This window comes from Myotis brandtii, unplaced genomic scaffold (assembly GCF_000412655.1).
Source record: "Myotis brandtii unplaced genomic scaffold, ASM41265v1 scaffold550, whole genome shotgun sequence".
Lineage (NCBI taxonomy): Eukaryota > Metazoa > Chordata > Mammalia > Chiroptera > Vespertilionidae > Myotis > Myotis brandtii.
In genome coordinates, this window is record NW_005370043.1 from 1,136,761 (window position 1) to 1,159,904 (window position 23,144).

General features: G+C 41.0%; 1 protein-coding gene across 1 annotated transcript in view; it reads right to left on the reverse strand.

Annotated features, from left to right (window-relative positions):
* Positions 1-8,146: 8,146 nt before the first annotated feature.
* Positions 8,147-23,144, reverse strand: part of SORCS3 (sortilin-related VPS10 domain containing receptor 3) — a gene marked incomplete at its 5' end in the record, with an annotated part of 543,035 nt that continues 528,037 nt past the window's right edge. Inside the window, 5 exons of the mRNA XM_005878303.2 lie at positions 8,147-10,075; positions 10,808-10,968; positions 16,458-16,563; positions 17,546-17,645; positions 19,325-19,456. Of these exons, the coding sequence (XP_005878365.1) occupies positions 10,011-10,075; positions 10,808-10,968; positions 16,458-16,563; positions 17,546-17,645; positions 19,325-19,456 (564 nt within the window). The remainder of the gene's footprint in view (positions 10,076-10,807; positions 10,969-16,457; positions 16,564-17,545; positions 17,646-19,324; positions 19,457-23,144) is intronic.

The window sequence follows — 23,144 nt, forward strand, 5'->3', positions numbered from 1 at the left end:
CAAAGGTGCAGGCAATGGCCTAGGTAAGTCTGTGCTGAGAAGTCATCTAAAAGCTAAGAGCGGGAGGGACTTCATTTGTAAAAAGAAAGGTTGCATGATACAAAGATACACACTTGTAAAAAGCATATACTGTAAATGGAAAATTGTTTAGCGAGCAGAATATTTTCCAAAATTGGTGGGGTTAGTTTGAACCCTACCACCCAATGTCTCTCATTCAGGCCCGTGGCTTCCAGACTTCCAATTCTGAGACTCTACCCATCACTCTGTATCAGAGAGTTGGGTGGGTGCAAAAGCTCAGGGAAGAAATTTGGCCCAAGTTTCCTCCTGCTTAAAATACCTTCCAACACCAGGCAATGCCCGCCTCCAGCTAAGTTCTTCACCTCACACTACATGCAGAACCGCCTGCCATGTTTGATAACCACTTAAAACCTTAATTGGTGTTGCTCTGTTCCAACCTTCCGTTAACAACGGCATATCACTTATGGATGGATGTTGCCAGCAAAATTGCTACATGAGAAAGTTTGTCTACTTTTGTGAAAGGAATAAGACAAAGGAGTCACAAAGAGCAACATAAAAGCCATTTGCTTTGCCAAGAATCTTGAGTAATAATTTCCTGTATCTTTAATACTCATTGTGAAGTACCTGAGTAATTATAGCTTCTTTTTCCATTTATGAAGACCTATAAACCATCCTCTAGCAGATATTATGCTTCCACAAGTCTCTTTTGAAATTATTGTCCATCTTTGACCTCTGAATGTTCCTATTTTAACTATGCGTAATAATCAGGATTGCAGAACAATCTCATTATGCTTTTTAAAAGTTTATTAAAAAGACTCTAATGAAATGCCGGGAAACCCACTAGCTCTGGAACATCATTGTGGACATTTGATGTGACTTTTACTTTCTTCTTTATTGTTTTAAAGTATGAAGTGAATACATACTTACTATAAAACTTGGAATATTATAGAAAATATAAACTTAGGTGCAGATCGGATGATCAACAATGTTATAAATCCAAAATCCCTGATATTTTATTTATTTCATTGTTGTCTTTCTAGCCCATTTCCTGCCATCCCCTCATCCCCATTCATCCTCCAGTTCTGCCGCTTCCTGCACACTCAGAGCTCTACCACTTTGCCAGAAAGAGAAGGAAAGGGAGATTCCAAATGGGGAAAAAAACAACTGTGAGCAAATTCCAACATTTTTAGTGCCTAGTGTAAATGTAATTTCCTTTGATAACTGTTTGTTAAATTTTACCACCACCATTTCCTCTTGGGGGGTGAAGAATTACCCCTGTCAGTCTCTCTAAATTATCAAAACTTTGTTTCCCTAAAAAGTGTTATAGAAAATTGAATAAATACAAGAATGTTCCTTAAATTTTAAGTTCTGCCAGAAAAGGGGTTGCATAGTCATATCTGAAATTCCAGCACCTCACACAGTACCGAGTAGTTAGTTTCTTAGTCCATGCTCAATACATATTGAAAGAATAGTGATTTTACTAACTCCTTGAAGGTTACTGTAGTGGACATTCCTTCTCTGTCTAGCACCCATTAGGCCTTCAGAACCACTCACTTATTGCCTTGGGTGGTGATGGAGGGATAGCTTTTCTTCTAGTATATTCAATCTAAGAGAAATAGTAAATTCAAATGCCTCCACTCCCACTTCAAAAGCCAGGGCAATACTCATAGGTTTATTCCCCTACATGCTTGCCCTGCATAGTTTACTTCACTCTTTAGTTTTCCAAGGCTGTTATGACAAGTGTCACAAATCAGGTGGCTTTAGTTTTCTAAGGCTGTTATGACAAGTGTCAACAACAGAAATGTATCATGTCACAACTGTGGAGACTAGAAGTCAGAGATCAAGGTGTCAGCAGGGTTGGTTTCTTCTGAGGCCTCTCTTCTTGACTTATAGATGATCATCTCCTTCCATGTCTACACATGGTCTTGCCTCTGTACCTGTGTCCTAATCTCTTTTTATAAGGACAACAGTCTGATTGGATTAGGACCCATCCTAACAGCCTTATTCTAACTCAATTACCTTTCAAAGGCCTTATTTCCAAATACAGTCACATTCTGAGGTACTGGAGGTTAGGGCTTCAATATAAGACTTTGAGGGGATACCATTTAGACTATAAAACTGATGCAGTGAGGATGCGACCTAAACTTTCCCAATTAGGAATTTTACCTGGACTTTTGAATCTTCAGTAAAATGGGGATAAAGGAAGCAATTGAAGTTCATTCACTCCAGAGGAGACCCTATGTAAAATGCCACCTGCCAGGGAAACAGTCCCATGCTTCCTGATTCTCATGCCTCCAAAGATGTCTTCTTTCCTGCCTCTTTCCAAGCTGTGTTCTCCAGATTTGAGTTGAGTCTATGGGCTCCCACTAGCCTTCCCATAAATTCCTGTTTGTTTGAATTAGCCAGGATCAGTGTTTACTTTTTATTAACTGATATATTTTAAATATCATTTTAAAAACTTATAGAGCTATGCACACTGACCTTGACAATGTAGGGGTTCACCACTCCAATGAGAGGCACCCCAAGGACTCTAGGCTGACCGGGGATCTCCATAAACAGCTTTTGTGCTCAGAGATTTGGATTTCCATCCATAGGTCAGGGTCTAAAAGGAAAAAAAAACAGTTCAAGGGTAAATGGAACATGGACACATCTTTGACGTTAGGCTCCCTCTGAATTTTAGGTTAGGGTGAGAAGACATCTGGTTTGTTTGAGACAGCCCAGTGCCATGCTTTTTTCCCCAGAGTAATTATTAATAGTTCTCCAACTGTGTCCCAGTTTGGATTTAAAAAAAAGATATGGTCACCCAAAGGAAGTATGTTTTGGTCATTGATATATTCCCAGAACAGAGCCTAGCAGAGAGAAGGTTTTCAATAAACATTTTTGAACAAATGAATTCATGAAAGGGATCTTACCTCCTGATCAGATACAGATGCACATTTAATTTATTTTTCTTCTACATGTTGCCACTTGCGAGGTATAAATCATTAAGCCAAGAGGTTTGGGAAGATCAGCACATTGCTATGGAGAGCTCCTAGACAAAAAGGAGATGGGTTTGGAGACCTGCCATGTTCCTCTTGGCACCCATGGAAGTGGTGGCGGCCTCTTTAAAACGGATGCATATCAAGGCAAGGTGTGAAGTCCACCTACTGTTGGAAAGTCTGCCAAGATCTGAGCTCCACTGGGCTCTACTCCCCCCATCCCCAATGCTGGTTGAGGCTCCAAGTTGATCAGTAGGCCTCCATCATGCCACTAATTAGGAGGCACGAGGCATATCATATCATGATTAGCTCATGATGCGTACATGCTGCCTGGAGTTGTCTTGTTACCATTATAAATAGATTAGAAATCTGGGAGCATCTGCATTTTCCCCTCACAGAGGAGAATGTGAAACTGACAGGTTGAAATGAGAATATATCAAGTAGAGCTTTGTAATGAACAAAACTCAGCTTTAGTTCTCTAGGCTCATCTCTCCTCTCTTCTTCCGTTGGCTCTCCTCCCTCAGAATGCCCCAGCTGCCAATGGAAGAAGCCCAGAAATTCTCTAATTGAACCATAAGATTTTGGAAGGTCAGTGCAAGAAAACCATTCAGGGGCTGCAGGACCGGGTGTGTTGTTTATGGAGACAGTGATGTGCTTCCCAGGTGATTTTATCTAGAAACTGAGAAAGGCAGATTAATGATAAGAGAAACAATTCTACTCCGCCTCTGTTGCATCTGCATAGCCCCCTTTCTCTCCCTGTCCACCATGCCTGTGCAAAACGTTAACGGCAGCCAGTTCTTGGAAGAGTGACAGCCATAACCCTTTGCAAGGGAGAATAAGAACAAAAGACCCTGCAGCATAAGAAGAGCTCTGGGAGAGGCTCCGGGAGGAGACGTAGGGCTTTCTTGGTAGGGAGAGATCCCTGGAGCCCACCAGCCTTCAGCACACAGGGACACTTTGGACACAGACGTTTCAGCTGAGGAAGTGTCTGTCCCTCAGGGACCAGACCACATACTTTCTCAAGAGCAAATTACCGAAGGCCCCGCTTTAGCTGGTTCATTTGTAATAGCTGCAAACAGCACCTTTCCCCAGAGACTCAGCTGCAGTGACAGATGGCATGCGTGCCTGTCATGATCTATTTTCCTCTGTCTTTCCTGACATTAGAAAAGAATCTACATCCTGTGCTCACACTCTGAAGGGGCTCTCCTGAAGCTGTGACCAGAATTGAAGGCAAGAAACCATGTCCTTGGTACCTCCGGATCTATAAACGTTCTAGACTTCCAAATAGCTGTTTCATCTGAATGTTTCAAAGGGTGAAGATGAAGTAACTTGGGTCAATGATGCTCAGTGAGGCTCTGAGGGACCCCAGGACCTGACACTGTGCACCTCATCACAAGAGCATTGTATGAGAAGGAAGAGTAACTAAGAAACAAGTTCTAAATATTGGAGCCCAAACCCATCAAGAAGCAAGGCCAAGGTGTTTCTGTCCCTGTAGCATGGCTACCTTCAGGGTTGCACTGCATTTGGCAATAGTGAACCTGTTTCAGAACCTGAGAGCCTCCAGTCTAATTTTATGAGGCATTCTGGCAGCCCTGATTAGAAGCATCCATTCCTTATCCCTTCCAAATGGTTCAAGGCAAATTAAATCAGTTGTATTAAAAAATACTACACACACACACACACACACACACACACACACTAAAAGCAGCAGTGAATTTTGGAATTAAGGTGTTAATAGTTAAGTTTTAAGCAAAATTATCTTCCATCTGAAAGGGAGCTGGGGGAGATGGTATGTCTCCCCAGGTAATTCTGAATTCTTTCCCTGGGAATACAGCCCTAGGTGGGAGACGGTTCAGATCATTTTTACAACTTGAGGCTGCGGTGGGGGGCGCGGAGAGGAAAAGGATCCACCCTGTCAAAACTAGAATCCCTCAGATTCTATTCAGTATTAGTCAAGCCCTACTCACTGTGTGTGTTTACCCACATTATCTCATTTGATCTGAGATCCAACCCTGTGAGATAGATGCCCTTATTGTCAATTTATAGCTAGGGAAACTGGGCCCTGATTATGGTATTGTACCCCTCTGGGCCTCAGATAATTAAAAGTAATGGATCCAAGTTTTATTGAGACTCTCAGTCTCTGATTGAATTGAACTCTGGCCAGGCTCTCCTATTTTAAAGGGCACTCGGTGACTGCACATGGTAACTACTGTAAGTTTCAGGGACATCATGATGCCATGGTGCTTTGAAAGGCCAAGGTTGGACTACATCTGGTCTCCTTTGGCAGTATGATTGGAGCAGACAAGAGAATTTGGCTGGATACGATGTGTGTGTCAGGATGAGGCTTCCCTATTGCCTATGTTTGCTCTCTGGCCTTCTTCCTCCTGAATAAGGCCAACCACTCTAAAAGGCAAGCATGACAGCATGTGAAGCTGGGGCCTGGCGGCTGTCTGTTGAGCAGCCTAACTTCAGTTCAAGCCATGGCTGCTAAACAAGTGTGTCCGCAGGGCACCAGCATACAGAGGTTCTGTAAGCCACCGAATGATAAGCACACTTGGCAAGTTAGAATCTCAACCTTTCTAGACATTATAAACAGGAGCCATATTGGCATATCCATTGGGCTCCCTACCGACGCTCAATGATCTGCAGTTTAATCCGCTTTGCACTTATTAGGGAGCTGTGTGGCGGAAAGAAGACTTGGATTCCAGCTTCAGCTCTGCACTCATTTTCTGTGCAACCTTCGGGAAGTCACTTTCCTCTCTGAGTCTCAGGATATTCCGCTACAGGAGAAGAGGGTTCTCCACGTACTGCCCATCCTAGTCATCGCTCAGCAATCTCTGGAAAGCAACACTAGCCAGTGGGCAGGCCATAAAGTGTATTCCTTTTACAAACCAGGAAACTGTGGTCCAGATGACCTGCTGAAAGTCAGAGATCTCCTAATTCCTGGCTTAATATTCTTTCGTAGGCCCAATCCATCACCACCTTCTTCGTAGTGTGTTTTTGTTTCAGATAACTCAATTAAGTCACTCTCTCAGAGTTGCAGCTGTTGCCCAGAAGGAAATGAATACATTTGGAAGTGGTTCTCACTTCTGACAATTAAGATGCTGTGTATCATGGTAACAGGAGCCAGGGCAGGTGACTTTCCCCAGTAACACTCCCTGAACTATTTTGTGGCAGATACAGCAATTCTTCTCAACCATCAGTGCACATGAGAATCCCCGAGAACCTGCCTATGGTGCTGATAGCTGGGCTCCAGCGTGGAGTGCTTCTGAGGGCTTACTTCTAAGCTCTCTGATTGCCTTAGAGAAGACAATTCTAAAGCAAAGCATGTCCTCACTGCTTGTGAGAAACCCAACATAGAAGCAGCTACAAGTCAAGGACACCCTTTGCCATCAGCCTTTGCCCGTCTAGTACTGATAAATCTGAGATAACTTGGTGGTGGATACAGAGGCTATATTCTTAGCATGACTCAGCCTGAATGAACCAATGATCTCCTACTGTTTTACCACTTTATGTCTTTTTTGTCCCTTTTAACCTGGTGGAGCGATTTTATCAATCTGACATAAATTTAACATGGAAAAAACTCAGATACCACTGGAAAGCAAAAACTAATACATTTAGAGAATGCAAGAATATTAGACATTTTACTTTATTTGGGAAGCTCAAGACCATTAAAAAACCCCTTAAAGATTTGCAGGCACTTTAAGTATGAACCACTAGTGAGACTGAAAAAAAGCCACTGTTACTTCTTTCAGAGGTACCATAATGTAACTTCTCAATATTTGAGGAAGCATATTTGTTAAAAAGTAAATATAACTAAAGAAAAGTTTTACTAAGAATAACTTTTAATACATTGCAAATAAAAAAGAGCCTACCTTTGTTCAATCCTACATCTTCAATTTGAGTTTAGAACCTATGATTCCAGAATAGCTAGTTAGTATCTAAAATATGGAAGCAAATTATTGACCAAAGCATTCTGGTTTCTTGGGTATCTTTGATCCACGGAAATTTATCACATATTTTCAACACTATAAATGCTAAAACATCCAACGTATAGCCATTATTCTAGATACTTAGTTCACGTTTCCTTATTACCTAATGTGGGGACGAGCCACTCACTTACCCTTCCAAATTCCTACTCAGCGCTGGGCAAGAGATTCATTACTGTTGTGATGCATCAAACAGCATGCTCCTAAATAATAAACACACACACACACACACACACACACACAAAGCAAAACAAATAAACAGAAACCAGCATATAAAAGCGAGGGTGGAGGGTGGGGGGAGAAGAAATGTCTTATTGATTTCCTCTCCTGTTTTTATGTTTTCTGCTGAAATCTTCAAGACATGAGTTGGTGCTACACCTCTACCACTCACTGGGACCTGAGGTCAGACTCAAAGTCCATATAGATACCCAGACATCTGCTCATAAATCCTGGCCACAAACATTGGGATGGGAAAATTGGATACTGATTCAAATAGTTCATCTAATAAGAGCTCAGGAAAAATGAGGGATCATAGAAAGTGATTCAGTAGATTAAACTATTGTTATCAATTTCCCATGCCCTCTGTCAACTGGAATTATAAAGCCACACCATTTGTCATGTAACTTAGGAGTGGCTTACACCACAGTAGGCAGAGTCTATTTCCCTGGATCATTGACGTTGGCCATGACCATGTAGTTTTCTTTAGTCAATGGAAAGTAGGTGACAGGTAAATAGAGTGACCATTTTGAGCCAAGATGTTAGAACATAGAGTATTCTGCTGGTCTCACCTGGAATTCTGGAATTCACCATGAAATAAAACATACCCTGGGGAGCTGCTGGTCTCAGAATGATGACAACTCACTGAGCAGACCTGAAGAGACTGAAGCCTGCATGCAAGCTAGCTCAGGAGACCTCGGTCAGTCTAGACTGAGCTCAGCCAAACCACAGCCAACCTGAAGACTTGAGAACAGAGCATAAATATCTGTTCTTAGAAGCTACTAGATTTTTTTGCCATGTAGCATTATTGCAGCAATAGTTGGCTGATGCAATAGATAAAGAAAACTGCCCAAAGAAATCTCAGACAGATATGTAGCTTTGATGTACAAAAATACATTTATTTACAATAGATAAAGAAAACTGCCCAAAGAAATCTCAGATATGTAGCTTTGATGTACAAAAATACATTTATTTTCAACAATTTCAAAACCACTGTCTTTTTTATACAGTAGAAATATTCAAATGGAACAATAAAACCAAGAACAGTATATGTACATATACTGTATATATAGATATGACTCATGCATTTGTAGTCCAGTGTGTAGTACAAGTATTGCAATTGTCTGCCCCATTTAACCCTTGAAACAAAAAAGCACGATCTTGAGAAATACACCTAATCCTGATCTAAGCTGCAGCCAGTCAGATTTCTGTGAATCACTTTCTCTCAGGGTCTCACAGAGAGAAATGTGAACAACATCCTACAAAAATCAACAGGGAAAAAAATTCAGCCTTTCCTCCCATATATATATACAGTATATCATTTTCTAAAACAGTGTGCACAGGCTGAGCCTGAAAATAAAATAAAATAAAATAAAAATGCTTACAGCATGGCTTAAAGTGACCCTACTGAAAACAACTGACATGTATACATGTGTGAAAGGGCTGGGGTGCTGGAAAAGAGAATGCTGGCCTTGGAAGCCACTCACTCCAGAGGCAAGAACTATCTTAAGGGAACTGAAGGCAGACATTTGACTTTAAGGAAGGTGTGTATATCTGACAAGCAAATAGCACAGCTTTGCTAAAATCATCTTTGACTAATATCATTAAAGACTAGACCCCTATTTGACCCACCGGATTTGCATGGACTCATGATTCCACAAATACCACCTCCCTCCCAACCTCTCTAACTCCTCCCATGCCACGAGGCACTCACTGGGCTTCACCTACTGCCCAGAGGACTAACTTTAGCTAAGAACAGCCCAATAATTCCCCATAAACATTATACATTTCTTTGGAATCCAACCAGGAAGCAGAATCATTGTTATTTTCAGATCCATTGCCTGGCTTCCTTAGAGAAGAGCATTTTCTCAGGCTGATATCCTCAATGTTGTCCTTTTGGAGGGAACCCTTGTACGCCCATCTGGATCTCAGTTTGAAGTCTCCAGTGGGCTTCATCTTGCAACTTCTTCCATGTCACTGATGGAACAATAAGACTCCATGTTCTACAATGTTACTATAGTCCTTCCTTTACCAATTGTCCCAAAGAAGCCCCCCCACCCCCCTTATATACATAAGTAGAAACCGGCTATGGCATGGACACAGAGATGCAAGAGTTAATTGTGACAGACAACTGGAGAGCATCCAGAACCCAACACATCAACCAGGCCTGGGGGTTGGTCAGCTCTGAGGGTGAGTGCATAAGCCAACACACGCGTCTTTCTTTTTTCTGTTTTCTTTTTTACTAAACATTAAATTATTTCTCAGGAAATAAAAAGCTATTTACATTGTAATTATATACAATAAGCCATCGGTAGCCTCACTATTGACATGCACGAGGCAGGGCCTCTTTCACAAAAGTGTGCACGCTTCTTGCAGTTATGTCCACTCCCCACCAACTAACCTCCTGCACATCTAACTGGGAAATGGTTTACCTTTTAGGGAAGTGTGCTGGTGGGGGGTTTGTTGGTGATTTGGGGGGATGGAGGTTAATGAAAAGCCAACCCAACTTTAACAGTAAAAAGATAGAGACTCACAAGGGAAAAGAGAGTCCTTGCAGAATAAAGCAAGAAGGCTATGGGGGAAGATACGTACTTTGCCCATAGCACAAATACAGCCATTTATTCTTTTTTATCTCATTTCAATCAGTTAAGAATGTTTTTGCCTCCCAAAGCTAAAATCTGCCTGATATTTATGAAGGGGCCCTTGGTAAACAAAGGGTAAAAAAAGACATTTTCATTTTTTCCCATAATAATAGCAATAATAAAAAATAAAAAGTCAGAAAGATGGTTGACCACGTGGCTTGTTGGTATTAAACACTAGTGCAGTTGGGAATCTCCTTTGTGCTTTCGCTGTTTGCAATGGTGGCAATGCCTCCTGCAGGGAAGAGAAGACAGAGGGAGAGAAGGATGTAAATTTCATCAGGGCAGGAGTCTTTGTTTTATTTCCTGCTAAATACCAAGCCACCTTGAACAGGTGCTTAATATGTATTATTTCATAGGACACCTAGATATTCTATCCTATCAGCTCACTGGCTCATCTCCTCTATATTTAATGTTTGCCACCCCCCACATCAGCACACAAGGTAGAAGCAATACCTTGCCATCTTATACTCTACTAATAACTATAGTGATAGCCAACATGCACTGAACACCTACTATGTGGCAGGCATTGTGCTAATGATGTAATATCATTCCATTATCACAACAATCTCAGAAGGTAGGTACTATTATTCCCATGTCACAGATGAGGAACATGAGGCACATAGAGCAAGTAGGATGGTAGACCAAGAGGATTGGCTGAGCGAGAAAATGGACCTGGGACCATCTGATGCCAGAGCCTATATGTGTGATTATTAATTAGGACATATGATTATTTTGCTCTAAAGAAGAAAAAGTCCAACAGTGGTGGATAGTTGGTCTCATCTCTTCCTTACTCTTGATCTACTTTTAAGGGGGAAAATTCTGCCAATTTCAGATGGGCCAGAGGTGGTGGGAAAATTTTCAAATATGTCTACGTCATTGTAGCCAGTTCTAGTAGTATCTGAAGTGCAGGCCCAGTGGGTTGGCTGATCTAGTGTCTAGAGGACAGAGGACACAGCACACATACCTATGACCCGGGTGTCCAGCTCTTTGTCCAGCAGTTCCTCAGGCTCGGTGAATTCACTGAGTGTGATTTTGGGGGCGTTTTCACTTTGGCTCACTGACCCAATCATCTCCTGCTCCTTGTCATGTTGAACTTGAGCATAGATGTTAATCCAGGGGATTTTCCTACATGCACAGGAGCAAAATCACATTATTATCACAGGGCATGTGAAAGTGGATATTTGGAAACCCTTAATGATAATCAGGGGAAAGAAGCTATTTAATAAGACAGGCCAAAGTCAGGAAGAGGGGCTGCTCACTTAGACACTGGGGTCATGAGGCCAAGAGACATAAGGCCAGAGACTCAGATGCCCAGGGGACATGTAAGCCACAGAACTCCCTAAGGAATGCACCTTCTTCTGTAGTAAAAACCAAGCAGGTGTAAACAGAAGGGCAATGCCGTCCATCGGGTATACACTAAAAGCCTTAAAACATGTATCCATTATTATGTGTTTAAAGGAGCTGGACTTTGAGACTCATAAGGTTATATCAGTGTAAAAAGACATTTTTTCCTAAGGTTGCATCAGTTTAATTGGTCTCCTTTATGAAAAGCTACAAAATACAGGACATATAGCCATTGCTATTCTATCCAGAACACTATTCATAGGCTAAGTACCTTAAGTACTTCCATAGTCAGTTTCCTCATCTGTTCAATAGGAATAACACTAGCTTCCTTTTAGGATTGTAAAGAGGATTAAAGGAAAGATTAAAAGAAGCGAATTAACTTCCTTCAAAGACACAGAAGTAGTGGGTTTACAAGGCAGACAGGCTTGAGGTTAGAGGAGCTGGCAGGTTTCAGTGAAAATCTCAAAGAAATCATCTCCTGACCCCATCTATTATCTCCTGACTCACTGTTTTCCAGCTTCTGTAGCCTCCTTTGAATTCCTATAATACAGTGCTTCTCAAACCATTTGTGACTCTATAGATCTGGACAGGATGGGCTGAAATTCTGCATTTCTGCCATGCTCCCAGGGGATGCTGATGCCACTGGTCTGAGACCTAAACTTCAAGTTGTGAAACTCTAATACATCAAACTCATCCCCATCTTGGGGACTTTGAAGCAACTTTTTCCTCTGTCTGCAACACACCTCCTTCTACTCTTCTCATGATACTGTCTTTCAGAACTGGGCCTCCCTCTGTCTGCAACACACCTCCTACTCTTCTCATGATACTGTCTTTCAGAACTGGGCCTACATGTCATTACCAAGAGGTCTCTCCTGATCACCCAACCTTTCCTCCTATAAATGTAATGAGACAGTGTCTATGAAATAAATGAATAGGGTGTTGGTTTAGGGCGATGTAACAGGCAATGTTTGTTGACTTGCTTTCTGTCTTTCTAACTAGACTAAAAACCCAATGTTCATACAGCCTGTGTTTTTATCTTTACTGCTATACACTTAACTTAGCACAGTACTTGGCACATGGTTTACATTCAATAAGAATTGGTTGAATAAATAAATAAATGACCTCAAATCCTGGGCTCTTTCTACTTTCATATTATGCTCTCAGACAAAATGATGACATTAAAAAAATAGAATACTACATCTAGAAGAGATCTCTCTACCTCATTAAATGAGGAGGAAATTGGACTGTTGTACAGACATTTCATGAAGCTGATTACTGGCACAGATGTTATCAAAACTTGAGACATCTGACATCCACCCCAATCCAGAACATTCTGTGCCTTTCTAAAGGAGAGTCACTCTGTTGTCTTGGCACCAACCAGTAATATTTTCAAACTTCTACATTCTCCTCCCAACTCCAATCATTAGTGGGTATAGAGTGTAGGGATACTTAATAAGGTGTCCAAGAAGGAAAGATCCAAAAGATAAGCTTAAAACATGGGTAGTTTCTACCTTTTCTTTACATTCAGTTTTCATGTCCTTAATGGCTGCTTTCCATAATTAAGGAAAATGTCCTCCTGACTCATACTGGTCTGAACCAGTTAACGATAATTTACAAGAACCATGACTGAACAGATTATGTGAGGCAGCGAACCTCAGGCTCTCTAAATGTGTCCAATTAAAAACTCATGCTGGCCCCTACTTTCTCATCTAAATAGAAATGCAGCCTAGTGACTCAGATTTCCTTTAATCATAAAAGTACATATTACTCATGAACATTGGGATCAACTGTAATATTTATTAGGTGCTGGGGGCAGAAAAACCATTTTGGATCATACAAGCCTATATAACTTCACCCCACCCTTTCCTGCTCTCCAAATGATATCTGTGAGAATTTGAATAAATTTGCCCTAAGAAAGTTTGCCCACTTTATTTCAGTCTCTAAAAACAGATTTTTTCAACATTTTTAATAGATGGTTGGAAGGAAATAAATTTTGTTATTATTTTCAACAGTTAAAAATTGTTAAATTAGTTTTCATTTCTTAACACAGCCACTTGTAGGAATGTTCAGAACCTAAGTCAAAACTGAACTCAACAAAGAAACATAGGAAGTAGGTTTAGAAGCATCTCTTGGGCTACCCATTCATATACATTTTAATAAGAGCAGTAAGATGAATCAGCCCAAGTGACCTCTAAAAAACTTGAGTTTTTATTTGTTTGCTTCAATTATGATAAGTGTTAGGAGCACCTGGGAGACAATTTAGAGAAAGTGAAGTAGGCTTCAGATATGATGAAAGCCTTACTGAAAAAAAAAAGTACTGAAATAAATATAAAAGCACAAAAGTGTTGTTGTATAATCAGAAAAAATAAGAATCTATATTATGGAAAGGAGGTCTTCGTAGGCAGAGTTTTCAGGAAATAAAAGTCATCTCATAATGATTTTTAATTATATTGCTTAAAATGTCAGATAATATCAGTTCTATACAAGAATAAGATCAAATGTGAGAGACAGGGTGATATTTACTCAAAGGAAGCTTGGGGCTCATGGTAACTCTATTCTTCTTCCCTTGTTAAGGGAAAACTTGGGATCTTGAGATGGTGATTCAGTGCCCTGGCGCACAGCAGTCACTCAATGGATGTTTGTTGAATGAATGCATGGTTTAATGAGTTCGTGCTGGTGGTTAAAGGGAGAAAGTTTTGGGTCTGAAAACTCAGCATGGCCAGGGATCTGGAAACAAAAACAGAATTGCCCTTTCCCTACACTGTGTTATCCAAGTGTTGACTAAGCAGGTGTAGCTATGTAAATTTAAATTAACTAAAGTTAAATAAAATTTAAAATTCAGTTCCTCGATGATATTAGTGATGACTGTGTTGGACAGTACAGATTATGGAGCATTTCCATCGTTGTAGAAAGTTCTTTGGGACAATAATGCAAGAAGCAAAGGAGACTCTGGAACTCAGGGGTAAGAACCTGACCCTCCATAGAGCCATCACTGGAGTCCCAGGTGATAAGGAGGAACGGAAACCAAAGAAATAAAAGAAGATCCAACAAGACCTCCACCAAAGGCTTGAACATTGGGAGGAAAACTTCTAGAAAAGGTGGCTAAAAAAATATAAAAAAATAAATAACTGCTGATTGGTAACTCTTAGCTGACTCTGCTGTTTATCCAGTTTGTCTGGTGTTTATTAAATGTCGCTTTGGCTGCATGATTCACTGTAAGGGGCATAGAAAGGGTGGGTTGCTATCTGAGGACTATAAAGGGAATAATTCAGAGACGGCACTACCTGGCATAGATCCGAGTATTGAAGTGTACGCATTTAGAGATGCCTACACTAATGAGTTGGCTGTCTAGGGAGTTTAGCAGCATTTATAAGAGAACAAAAAACTTTCTAAGTCATAGGATAAGTCTTGCTTTAATTTGGAGACATCTGACACAAGTACTTCTCTGCAGGACTTCTATTGGCCCTTGGCACCAGGTATGATGGGGTTCTAGGGGCCAGAAGAACAAATGTAGCATAGTGGATCTTCAAGCCCCAGCAACCACCAGGCTTCCACACAACCAAATCCTTGGATGAACGAAAGTGTGCTTTGCATGTCACTGGAGTACATCCATAAATGGGTATTGTCTTGACTAGACTGTTTCTATGTTGAATCTTTGCTCTCTCTACTTGCAATATTAAAGAGGTTTCCCCATTTTCAAAGAGAACATGCAGGCGGGCTGACACATCTTCCCTTAAGGGGACATGAACTCACATCCTGTTCTACAAATTGAGTAGTAAGGGGAATCTCATTCTGCCTTTCTGGTGGTGCTGAAGATTCCTACTGTTTTGGCTAATGCTGAGATGGATATTGAGTAAAACTGATATTGTAAAGCCTGAGATATACATGAGAGGAGTGCTGAAGGATGCTGGGGAGCCCTAGCTGGTTTGGCTCAGTGGATAGAGCATCAGCCTGAGGACTGAAGGGTCTGGGTTCAATTCCGGTCAAGGGCACATGCCCGGGGTTGTGGGCTTGATCCCCAGTGGGGGAGGTGTGCAGGAGGCAGCCAATCAATGATTCTCTCTGATCATTGATGTTTCTATCTCTCTCTCCCTCTCCCCAGAATATATATTCTGGGGAAGTAGTAGACTGAAGCACCTTTAACACTGATCTCTTCCAAAATCTAAAATCATTGTGGGAAGCACCTAACACTGATCTCTTCCAAAATCTAAAATCATTGTGTTCAGTACCTAGAAACACTCACAGGACCAAGTATGCTTTCAAACCTCATCTGATGATATTCCTATGAAGTACATTTCTATAGCAGTGATATTTTTGTGAGCCTCTTATGTGCCAGTTTGTGACACAGAAGGCACCTTTGGAAGGCATGTTCCTTGTTCTCTATAATAATAACATAGATTTGTTGATTATTTAGTATGTACTTGGTATAGATATTTACAGTTGAACTATATGGCAAGCCTATAAAGTATTATGCACTTTTTTATAGATGAAAAAAACTAAAATAGCTTAGAGAGAAAATCTAATTGTCCCAGGTTACAAGTAGCAAAAGTTAAAATTGGATCTGTCTTATTTCAGAGTTCACACTCTTAACTAGTCCACCTCTTGGTAGAAATATTACATTATCTAAATAATGGTAAAGAATTATTGATTTTAATTTCATGTTTTTAATAAGTATCCTATTATATCACTCCTCTTGTGGCCTTCAAAAATAATTTCTGAATACATGTATAGTTTGTTTTTGTTTGTTTTTTTATCAATTTCCCTTTAGACACAGGAAAGGAGTGATGGGGATATTTTGAGGTTAAATATTTTCAGCACGCCAATTTAAATAGAGATACTGTATAGCTATTGCATAAAATAAGAAAATGTGTGTGTGTGCTCTTGTACTTGTGCATACAAGATTTTAGCTGAATTTTCTCTACTTATCTACCCTGGATGGTTGTTAACTTGTAGAAAAGATATCCTGAATATTTGAGACCTTATTTTAGAAATTTTTAGGTGAGGTTTGAAAACTCCTTATACTTCTTTTGAAGAAAATAAATTGATTTCATAGTTATATGAAATATAGTTATAAATTAGATAGAGTTAAGATTTTTAAATTTATTTATTCCCTGACCCTCAACCATTCTCACTTTTCCCCATTCCCCAATAGAGCTTCAAGGAGAATTAATATCACATAGTTAGGATGAGTTTAGGGATGTTAGTTACAGCAAGAATCAACTTCCATGAATCTAGCCCCAAGAGTAAAATTGAGTGATAGCAGCACATACCTTTTAAACTTGTAGATCAGAAACACAGCCAGACCAACAAACACCACCGACAAGAGCATGAGCATGGCTGAGCTGCTGCGCCCAGCACTGGAGTCCACCAACGGAGCTAGGAGGGAAGAACATGTTCACTTGGAAGCTATTAGCTGAAAAGCGAGTACCCTTTGGAGAAAGGAGGCCAGCTGGGTTCCGACTGTATATCCAGTCTCCGGTTGACCTGCACGCTATCTGGGCACAGGATCCCCAGTTTCAATGACAAAATTGTATTCCCCTTCATAGCTTTTTTGGGAAAGTTAATGCCTCTGCTCTTCTGGGAGAGATTTGCTGCTCTTGGTATAAACTGAGCAATGTGTGTTCAGTTAAGGGGAGTAGAAGGAGGGTGTGAAAGTCTTTCTCTTAGCCCGAGTGTCCGTTAACACGATTACAATTGGCTCATTGGGAACTTTGGGTTAAACACTGCTGCAATGTTTCAGTCTCTTCTTTTACACTGCTCTGGTGAAACATTGCTGGATGAGCACATCTGGAATCTCCACATCTGAAAACTCTTACAGCAAAAAGGGACATTTAGCAACTAGGCTCTCTCAGAGATCCAGCAGTGGATGCCCAAAGGGACATGCCTCCTTTTATTACTTTTACAAATCAACCAACTAGAGTTGATCCCTGTTTCAACTTAAACTTCTACATTGTAAATAGAAGGGAGTTTGAAAGTAATTTCATCTGGCCTCCCAATGAACATTCATAGAATCCAAAAATCCCAGAAACTTAGAGAGTTTGAGGACTGCCTAATATAATCCTGACTGTTTCAAATTTTTAAAAAAATTCAAGGTCCAAAGACATTGTAGGTTTTCTCCAAGATCATCCAGGGATTCAATAGTAAGGTCACTTCTAAGAAAGTCTTCTTGCCACCTCAACAGGAAGCCTTGAGAAAGATGTAATTAATCTTCCTTAATACTCAACACGCAAAAGAGCCCTGCCACAAAGCCATTTTCCAGGCATTTACGGAGAAGTATTTGCTGACTGTCTCCTCCCTCTTCTCTCCAGGATAACAGATCACCATACCCACTTCCCCCTGAATCCCAACAGGCACTCACCTAACGTCAGCTGTGTGACATACACAATGACTTGAACCCCTGGCTTCAGTTCAAACTGGACCAAGTTTTGGTTTAGAGCATTAAACAGCATCTCCACGATCTAGGGGGGAAAAAGAGAGAGGCTTCATGGGAAGGCGTGACATGTGACAATGCTCCCTCATGGAGGAAGAAACCAGAGTCCATAGGCAGGAAAATGACCATGTTAAATCAGTGGACAGGCTATTGGGACATCTTTATCAATTTGGGTCTCCCGGAGCCCTGTGAAGCCAAAACAGTAGTCGGTATCATTTGCTTAGACTGGAGAGGATAGTGAGACAGAAAGCTGTGTCCAAAGTCTCCTAGCAGATTCAAGTTGATAATAGACATTGATGTTTCATTCAACTCCTAGTTCAGTGCTCTTTTATTCATGCCTTTTAACTTACCATAGAAAAACCTGTGGTGGGGTCCAATGAAAGAAAGTCAACCCATCAGTAGTTCTTTAATCTGATCAAGCAATACCCACAGGGTAGAGAGGTCCCTGCCAGGATTAAAGCAGACACGTATACCCCAGCCCACTCCTCTGCGTTGTTTTCTCCCTTAGAGACAATGGGAGGCAAACATCAAAGCAGAAGCTGCCTCCTTTTTATGGGATAATTTTTCCTCTTTACTTCTCCCCAGCAAGTCTCAGAACACATAACATCGATTTAATCACTCTGTAATTCCCACATGGAAGCACAGGCAGACTTAGGCTGCTGTCCCTAACACTTATCTCGCTGTACGTGCCTTAATACCACAGCTGCTATTCGTCACTGTAATTACCTATTTATCTAAATGGATGGATATTGTAGCTTCCAAATATAATTCACACATGCCACTTGCTATTTCAGAATAAAGAGGTCTTGTAAAAGTGATGTATGCATAAGCTGAATTTATTTTGGGCCAAGTTAACTATGCCACCCTGAAATGCAAGGATCAACTTCATTTCCCAGAGAAATGACTGTGTTGACATCTATGCTGCTTGAGAAGGACTGAGGATAGATGTGGGGATGGGGTGATGGCCAGGTGAGTAGCAGAAGGACGTGGAAGATGTTTATACAATGATTACCTCATATGGGAGCAAATGTGTTTGATTCATGCCGATTTTTAGGAGCCTCATTCTCCCTTATTTTCACCTTTGACTTGGCATCTGGGGAGGCAGGGAAGGGGGAAGCAGATCACAGACACCAAGACCCCCACGGAGCAGGAGTGAGAGGGAGAAGCACGGGACTGGCCAACTCCTTTATTTCCTGGTCCGTGTGCAGATCACAGGAACTATATGCCCCTTTGGTAAGGACAGTAAGTCACAATCTCATTGGGAAATGCAGCTTAGTCAAAGCAAGCTGAGGCAAACCGTCTCTCTCCAAAGAAACATGTTCAAAGCAGTTCCTGTCCCCTCCAGAAGCAGAACTTAGATGACCGGGATTTTCAAAGACAAGAAATAGAGAAAATCAAATTCCTCTCTTTATTACCCACATCCGTCTCCTCTGGGACAAGTCATGGGGTGCGGGGGGGAGATATTTAGCAAGTTGAAGGACTGGCAACTGTTGGAAGGAATGATGCTGATTGCTCCAGTCTATCTGCATCTATGTTGATTTGGGGTTAGGCTGATTATTCTTCAAAGCTCTGAGTACTGGCGAAAGAGTGACAGGCTGATGGGCCAATGGGAGAGACCCTGTCTCCCTTTTAGGCTGAAATTAACTTTGGGTCCCCTTAGAATGTGAGGTACAGGCAAGTGTTCTAGCCAAGTTTGCTTTCACTTACTTGTTCCAGGTCCTCTTCATTGCCTTTCCGCCTCTCCGTCAAGTTCTTTGGGGGGAGGATAAAGAGCTCTGCTGAAGTTGGGAGGCCAGGGAACACAGCAACCAGGATCTGGTCTTCCGGGACACTGGTTACCTGCAAGCATGCGGAGACCAAAGAGTGAGGTCCCAGCCTTCCCCAAGTCAACAACAAGGAGCAGAATATGCACAGATATGTCTTATATATGTGCAGTTTTTGAAAAAAATTTAATCCTGACCTGAGGATATGTTTTTATTGATATTTAGAGAGAGAAGATGGGAGAGAGAGAAACATTGGTGCATGAGAGAAACATTGATTGGTTGCCTACCATCCGTGCCCCAAATGGAAATTGAACCCCAAACCTAGGTATGTACCCTGACCTGGAAACAAACTCCCAATCTTTTGGTGTAGGGAACGAAGCTCCAAACAACTGCAAAACCTAGCCAGAGCTATAAGACTTCTATATATTTTTTTAAATGCAGCACTTCAGGCACAGATTCCAATAGACTCCAACCTTTCTTTCCCTGGACCCTTAGAAGTGCTTAGTTTCACTGCCTCTTCTGCTCTGACTTACATTTTTACTGAAGCTAAAATACTATCATAAGTGATTTTCAAAGTATTGTTTGCTAGGAACATTTGCAAAAGCTCCCCCCATATTTTGTTTTTCTGCACTTAGAGAGTTCTGGCTAAAACATGAACAGACTGGCTGCAAATGAGAAATAAGAAGTTATAAACAAACATGGGAAATGCAAATGAAAGAAAAAAGCAAAGCAGCACTGGTTTTCACTTACTAAAGCGGGATTTTTTATTAACTTAAACTAGCTAATATTGGTGAGGCTTCAATTAAGAGGTCCCCTCATTTGTTGCTGGCAGCACTAAAAATTGATACATATTGTGCCAATTTGGTTTTCAAAAGACTTACTTGGAGGCCATAAAAATTTTCATACCCTTCATTCAATAACTGTAACTTGGGGTGTTTGTCCTACAGAAATGATCTCAAATATAGGAAAAAAGGGGCATATGAAGAAAGAAACACTCATAACTTTATAATAGTGAATAAGTAGAAAAAAGCACAAACATTTGAAAAAATTTAAGGAAATAAATGATATCGTCAACCTGTTAGTATTACTCTACCATTAAGATGATAATTAGTACCAAGCCAACATGGAGAAATACTTATGCTAGCTGCATTCCAATCTATTTCCTTCTATTTCTTTGGTTACAACTCTATAAAAACAAAAATGTATAGGAATTAAAAAGCAAAACAAGACACTAAATGTTATGTTAAGATGCTGAGATGATGAGTTAATTTTTTCTATTTCTTGAGTGTTTGGGAAAAGGATTATGTTGCTTTATGATACAAGCTTAAAAGTAAGCTTCCGTCTGAAAGCAATTTCTTGAAGAAAACAAAACTCCAAGTTTTCCCCCTGTAAAGAGGATTGACTATTTTCTCCTAAATGTCTTTTATCCAGAACAATACTTCTAGTGCCAATCTAAATATGATAATACAGTTTTCGTTTTGATGGAGATACCCACCTCCTCTCCTGACTAGCTCTGCAGGAAGTGATCTCCTGCATCTCAGCCTCTGGTCCTAACCCTTTCCAGAACACCACCCCACCCCATCACTGGGACTCAGATCATGTCCATGGTGACAGATGAGTGCATCCACCTGTATGGTATTTTCTCTGGTCACTTTATATTGTATGTTTGCTGAGACATTCCCGGGGTGTTTTGTGGACACCCCATTCATTTGAAAAATGCCCGACAGAGTAGAAACTCAATAAATAGTTGCTGGATTGAACAGAATTAGAGGGGTTAGTTGTTTCCCATTTGATTAGCACCAGAACTTGGGGTAGAGATTGGAGTTAACTCTCAGAAATGTGACAACAAAAAGTGAGAGGGTCAACTTGAGGAGAAGTAATGAGCAGCAGTCAGAGGCCTAAAATATCCACCAAGAAGAGAGGCATCCCCTTGGGACCTGAGTGGGCTTTGCCAGAGGCCTCATGTCTTACTGAAAGGTGTGACCCCGAGTAGCTGGAGGCCTAGGTACTGAAGGACATGGAGCAAGAAAGTCTTATCCTAACGAGTCAGAGGAAGCAACTCTCCAGGGACTGGACTGAGGACCCAGTGGAGTGAAGTGGCTGTGCCTGTGAGTGCCGTGGCTGCTGTGACCCTTTGCCCTAGGGAACTATGGTCTTGGGGAGCATCAGTCAGTTAGGGACCCTGGAGGGACCTTGGAGTTATGTGTCTAAGGTCAGTTAACCTCATCCAAACAGACATATGAGTGATTTGTTTTGTGATATTTAAGACTGAGGGATCAGCTGGCATGGCTTTTATTATTTACTAGAGGCCCAGTGCACAAAATTTGAGCACTGGTAGGGTCCCTAGCAGCTGCCAGCCAGGTACTTCCTCCCTTCCCCCTGTGGGCCCCACCCCCTGGTTGAACTCCTGGACAAATTCCCGGTTGAGGGGACAATTTGCATACTATGCTTTTATTATATAGGATGAAAGAGCAATGAGCCCAGGCACAACCACAGCTCCTAATCTCTAACCTTTAGTGTCTTTTCTCTTTTCGTTACTAATTTTCAATAATTGGCAGTTGTCATTCTTGCCAGAAGAAATACCAGCAAGATTTTTTTGTTTTCATTTTTCTTCATTATTTGTTGAACTGTGCTAGTTTATAAAGCCCATTATGAGTAGTGGTTTTAAGGAGAGTTCAGAAAAATCTCCTAGGAGCTACTGTACAAAATGCTGTTCCATTTCATTGTTTTTCCAACTGAAATAGAGCAGCAAATAAATGCAATCAATCTGTGGGGAACCAATTCCTTTTGAGGGCAGGACAATCGAGTTGAGGAAAGTTAAAGAAGAAGGTTGTGGAGGGTGTTGGAAAAGCAGATAAGAGGGTCAAGGCAGTGAAGGAGGATGAATGAAGGAGAGAATGCCACTATATACCACCAGGAAAAAAGAATATTAAGAAAGGAACATAGACACCAAGGAAAGCTAAAGGAACAGAGGGAAAAAATAGGAGGCAAAAATCAACGACAACACTGTGATGAATCATTAACAACTTTGAAATGGAGAGAAGTAGAAAAAGGAAAAGTGAAGAGAATATTCCAAAAGGTGGTATCTCCTGGTTATTGTTGGAGGGAAATAGACACAGAAACAGATGAAGTCTTCTTTTGTTCTCTTAAGAATGTCATTGTATGATATTTCAGAGCTGGCTTTAGATATGGAAATGAGTTTGTCATTGTCTTGCTTCCTATAACAGAGACCATTCTCTGCCTTCAAGTGGGAAAGACATAGCAGAGTAGATTGGACACTATACACAATGGGCGCACTCCAGGCTAAGCAAGAGGTCCCTGGAAAATAAATGACTTTGAAGTGCTTCAGGGATCATTTTCTTTTTCTAAAGTCTCCCTTTAAAACCCCAAATCTCTGGATCCTTCCATACCCTGCTATCTAATCTCTTCACAAACTGACTTAACCATCCTAGCTCAACATTAGCCACACTTGCCCTTAAAACCTAAAGACTGGTTACACTACTCTGCCATTTTCAAATGCACTGTGCTCTTTCAGTAGTCCATGGCTTTGCACATGCTATTCATTCTTTCAGAAAGATAGCATCCATTGTTAACTACTACTTATCCTTTAAAACAGTCCAGGTATATTCTCCAAAGACCATTCTCATAGTTCATAAGTATTTATTGAATCACCAATATGTGCTAAGCCTGCACTTTCCTGAATAAAGTGAATCTCACTTCTCTCCATGCTCTTTGATATGCTGGTATGCCTCTACCATAGAGCT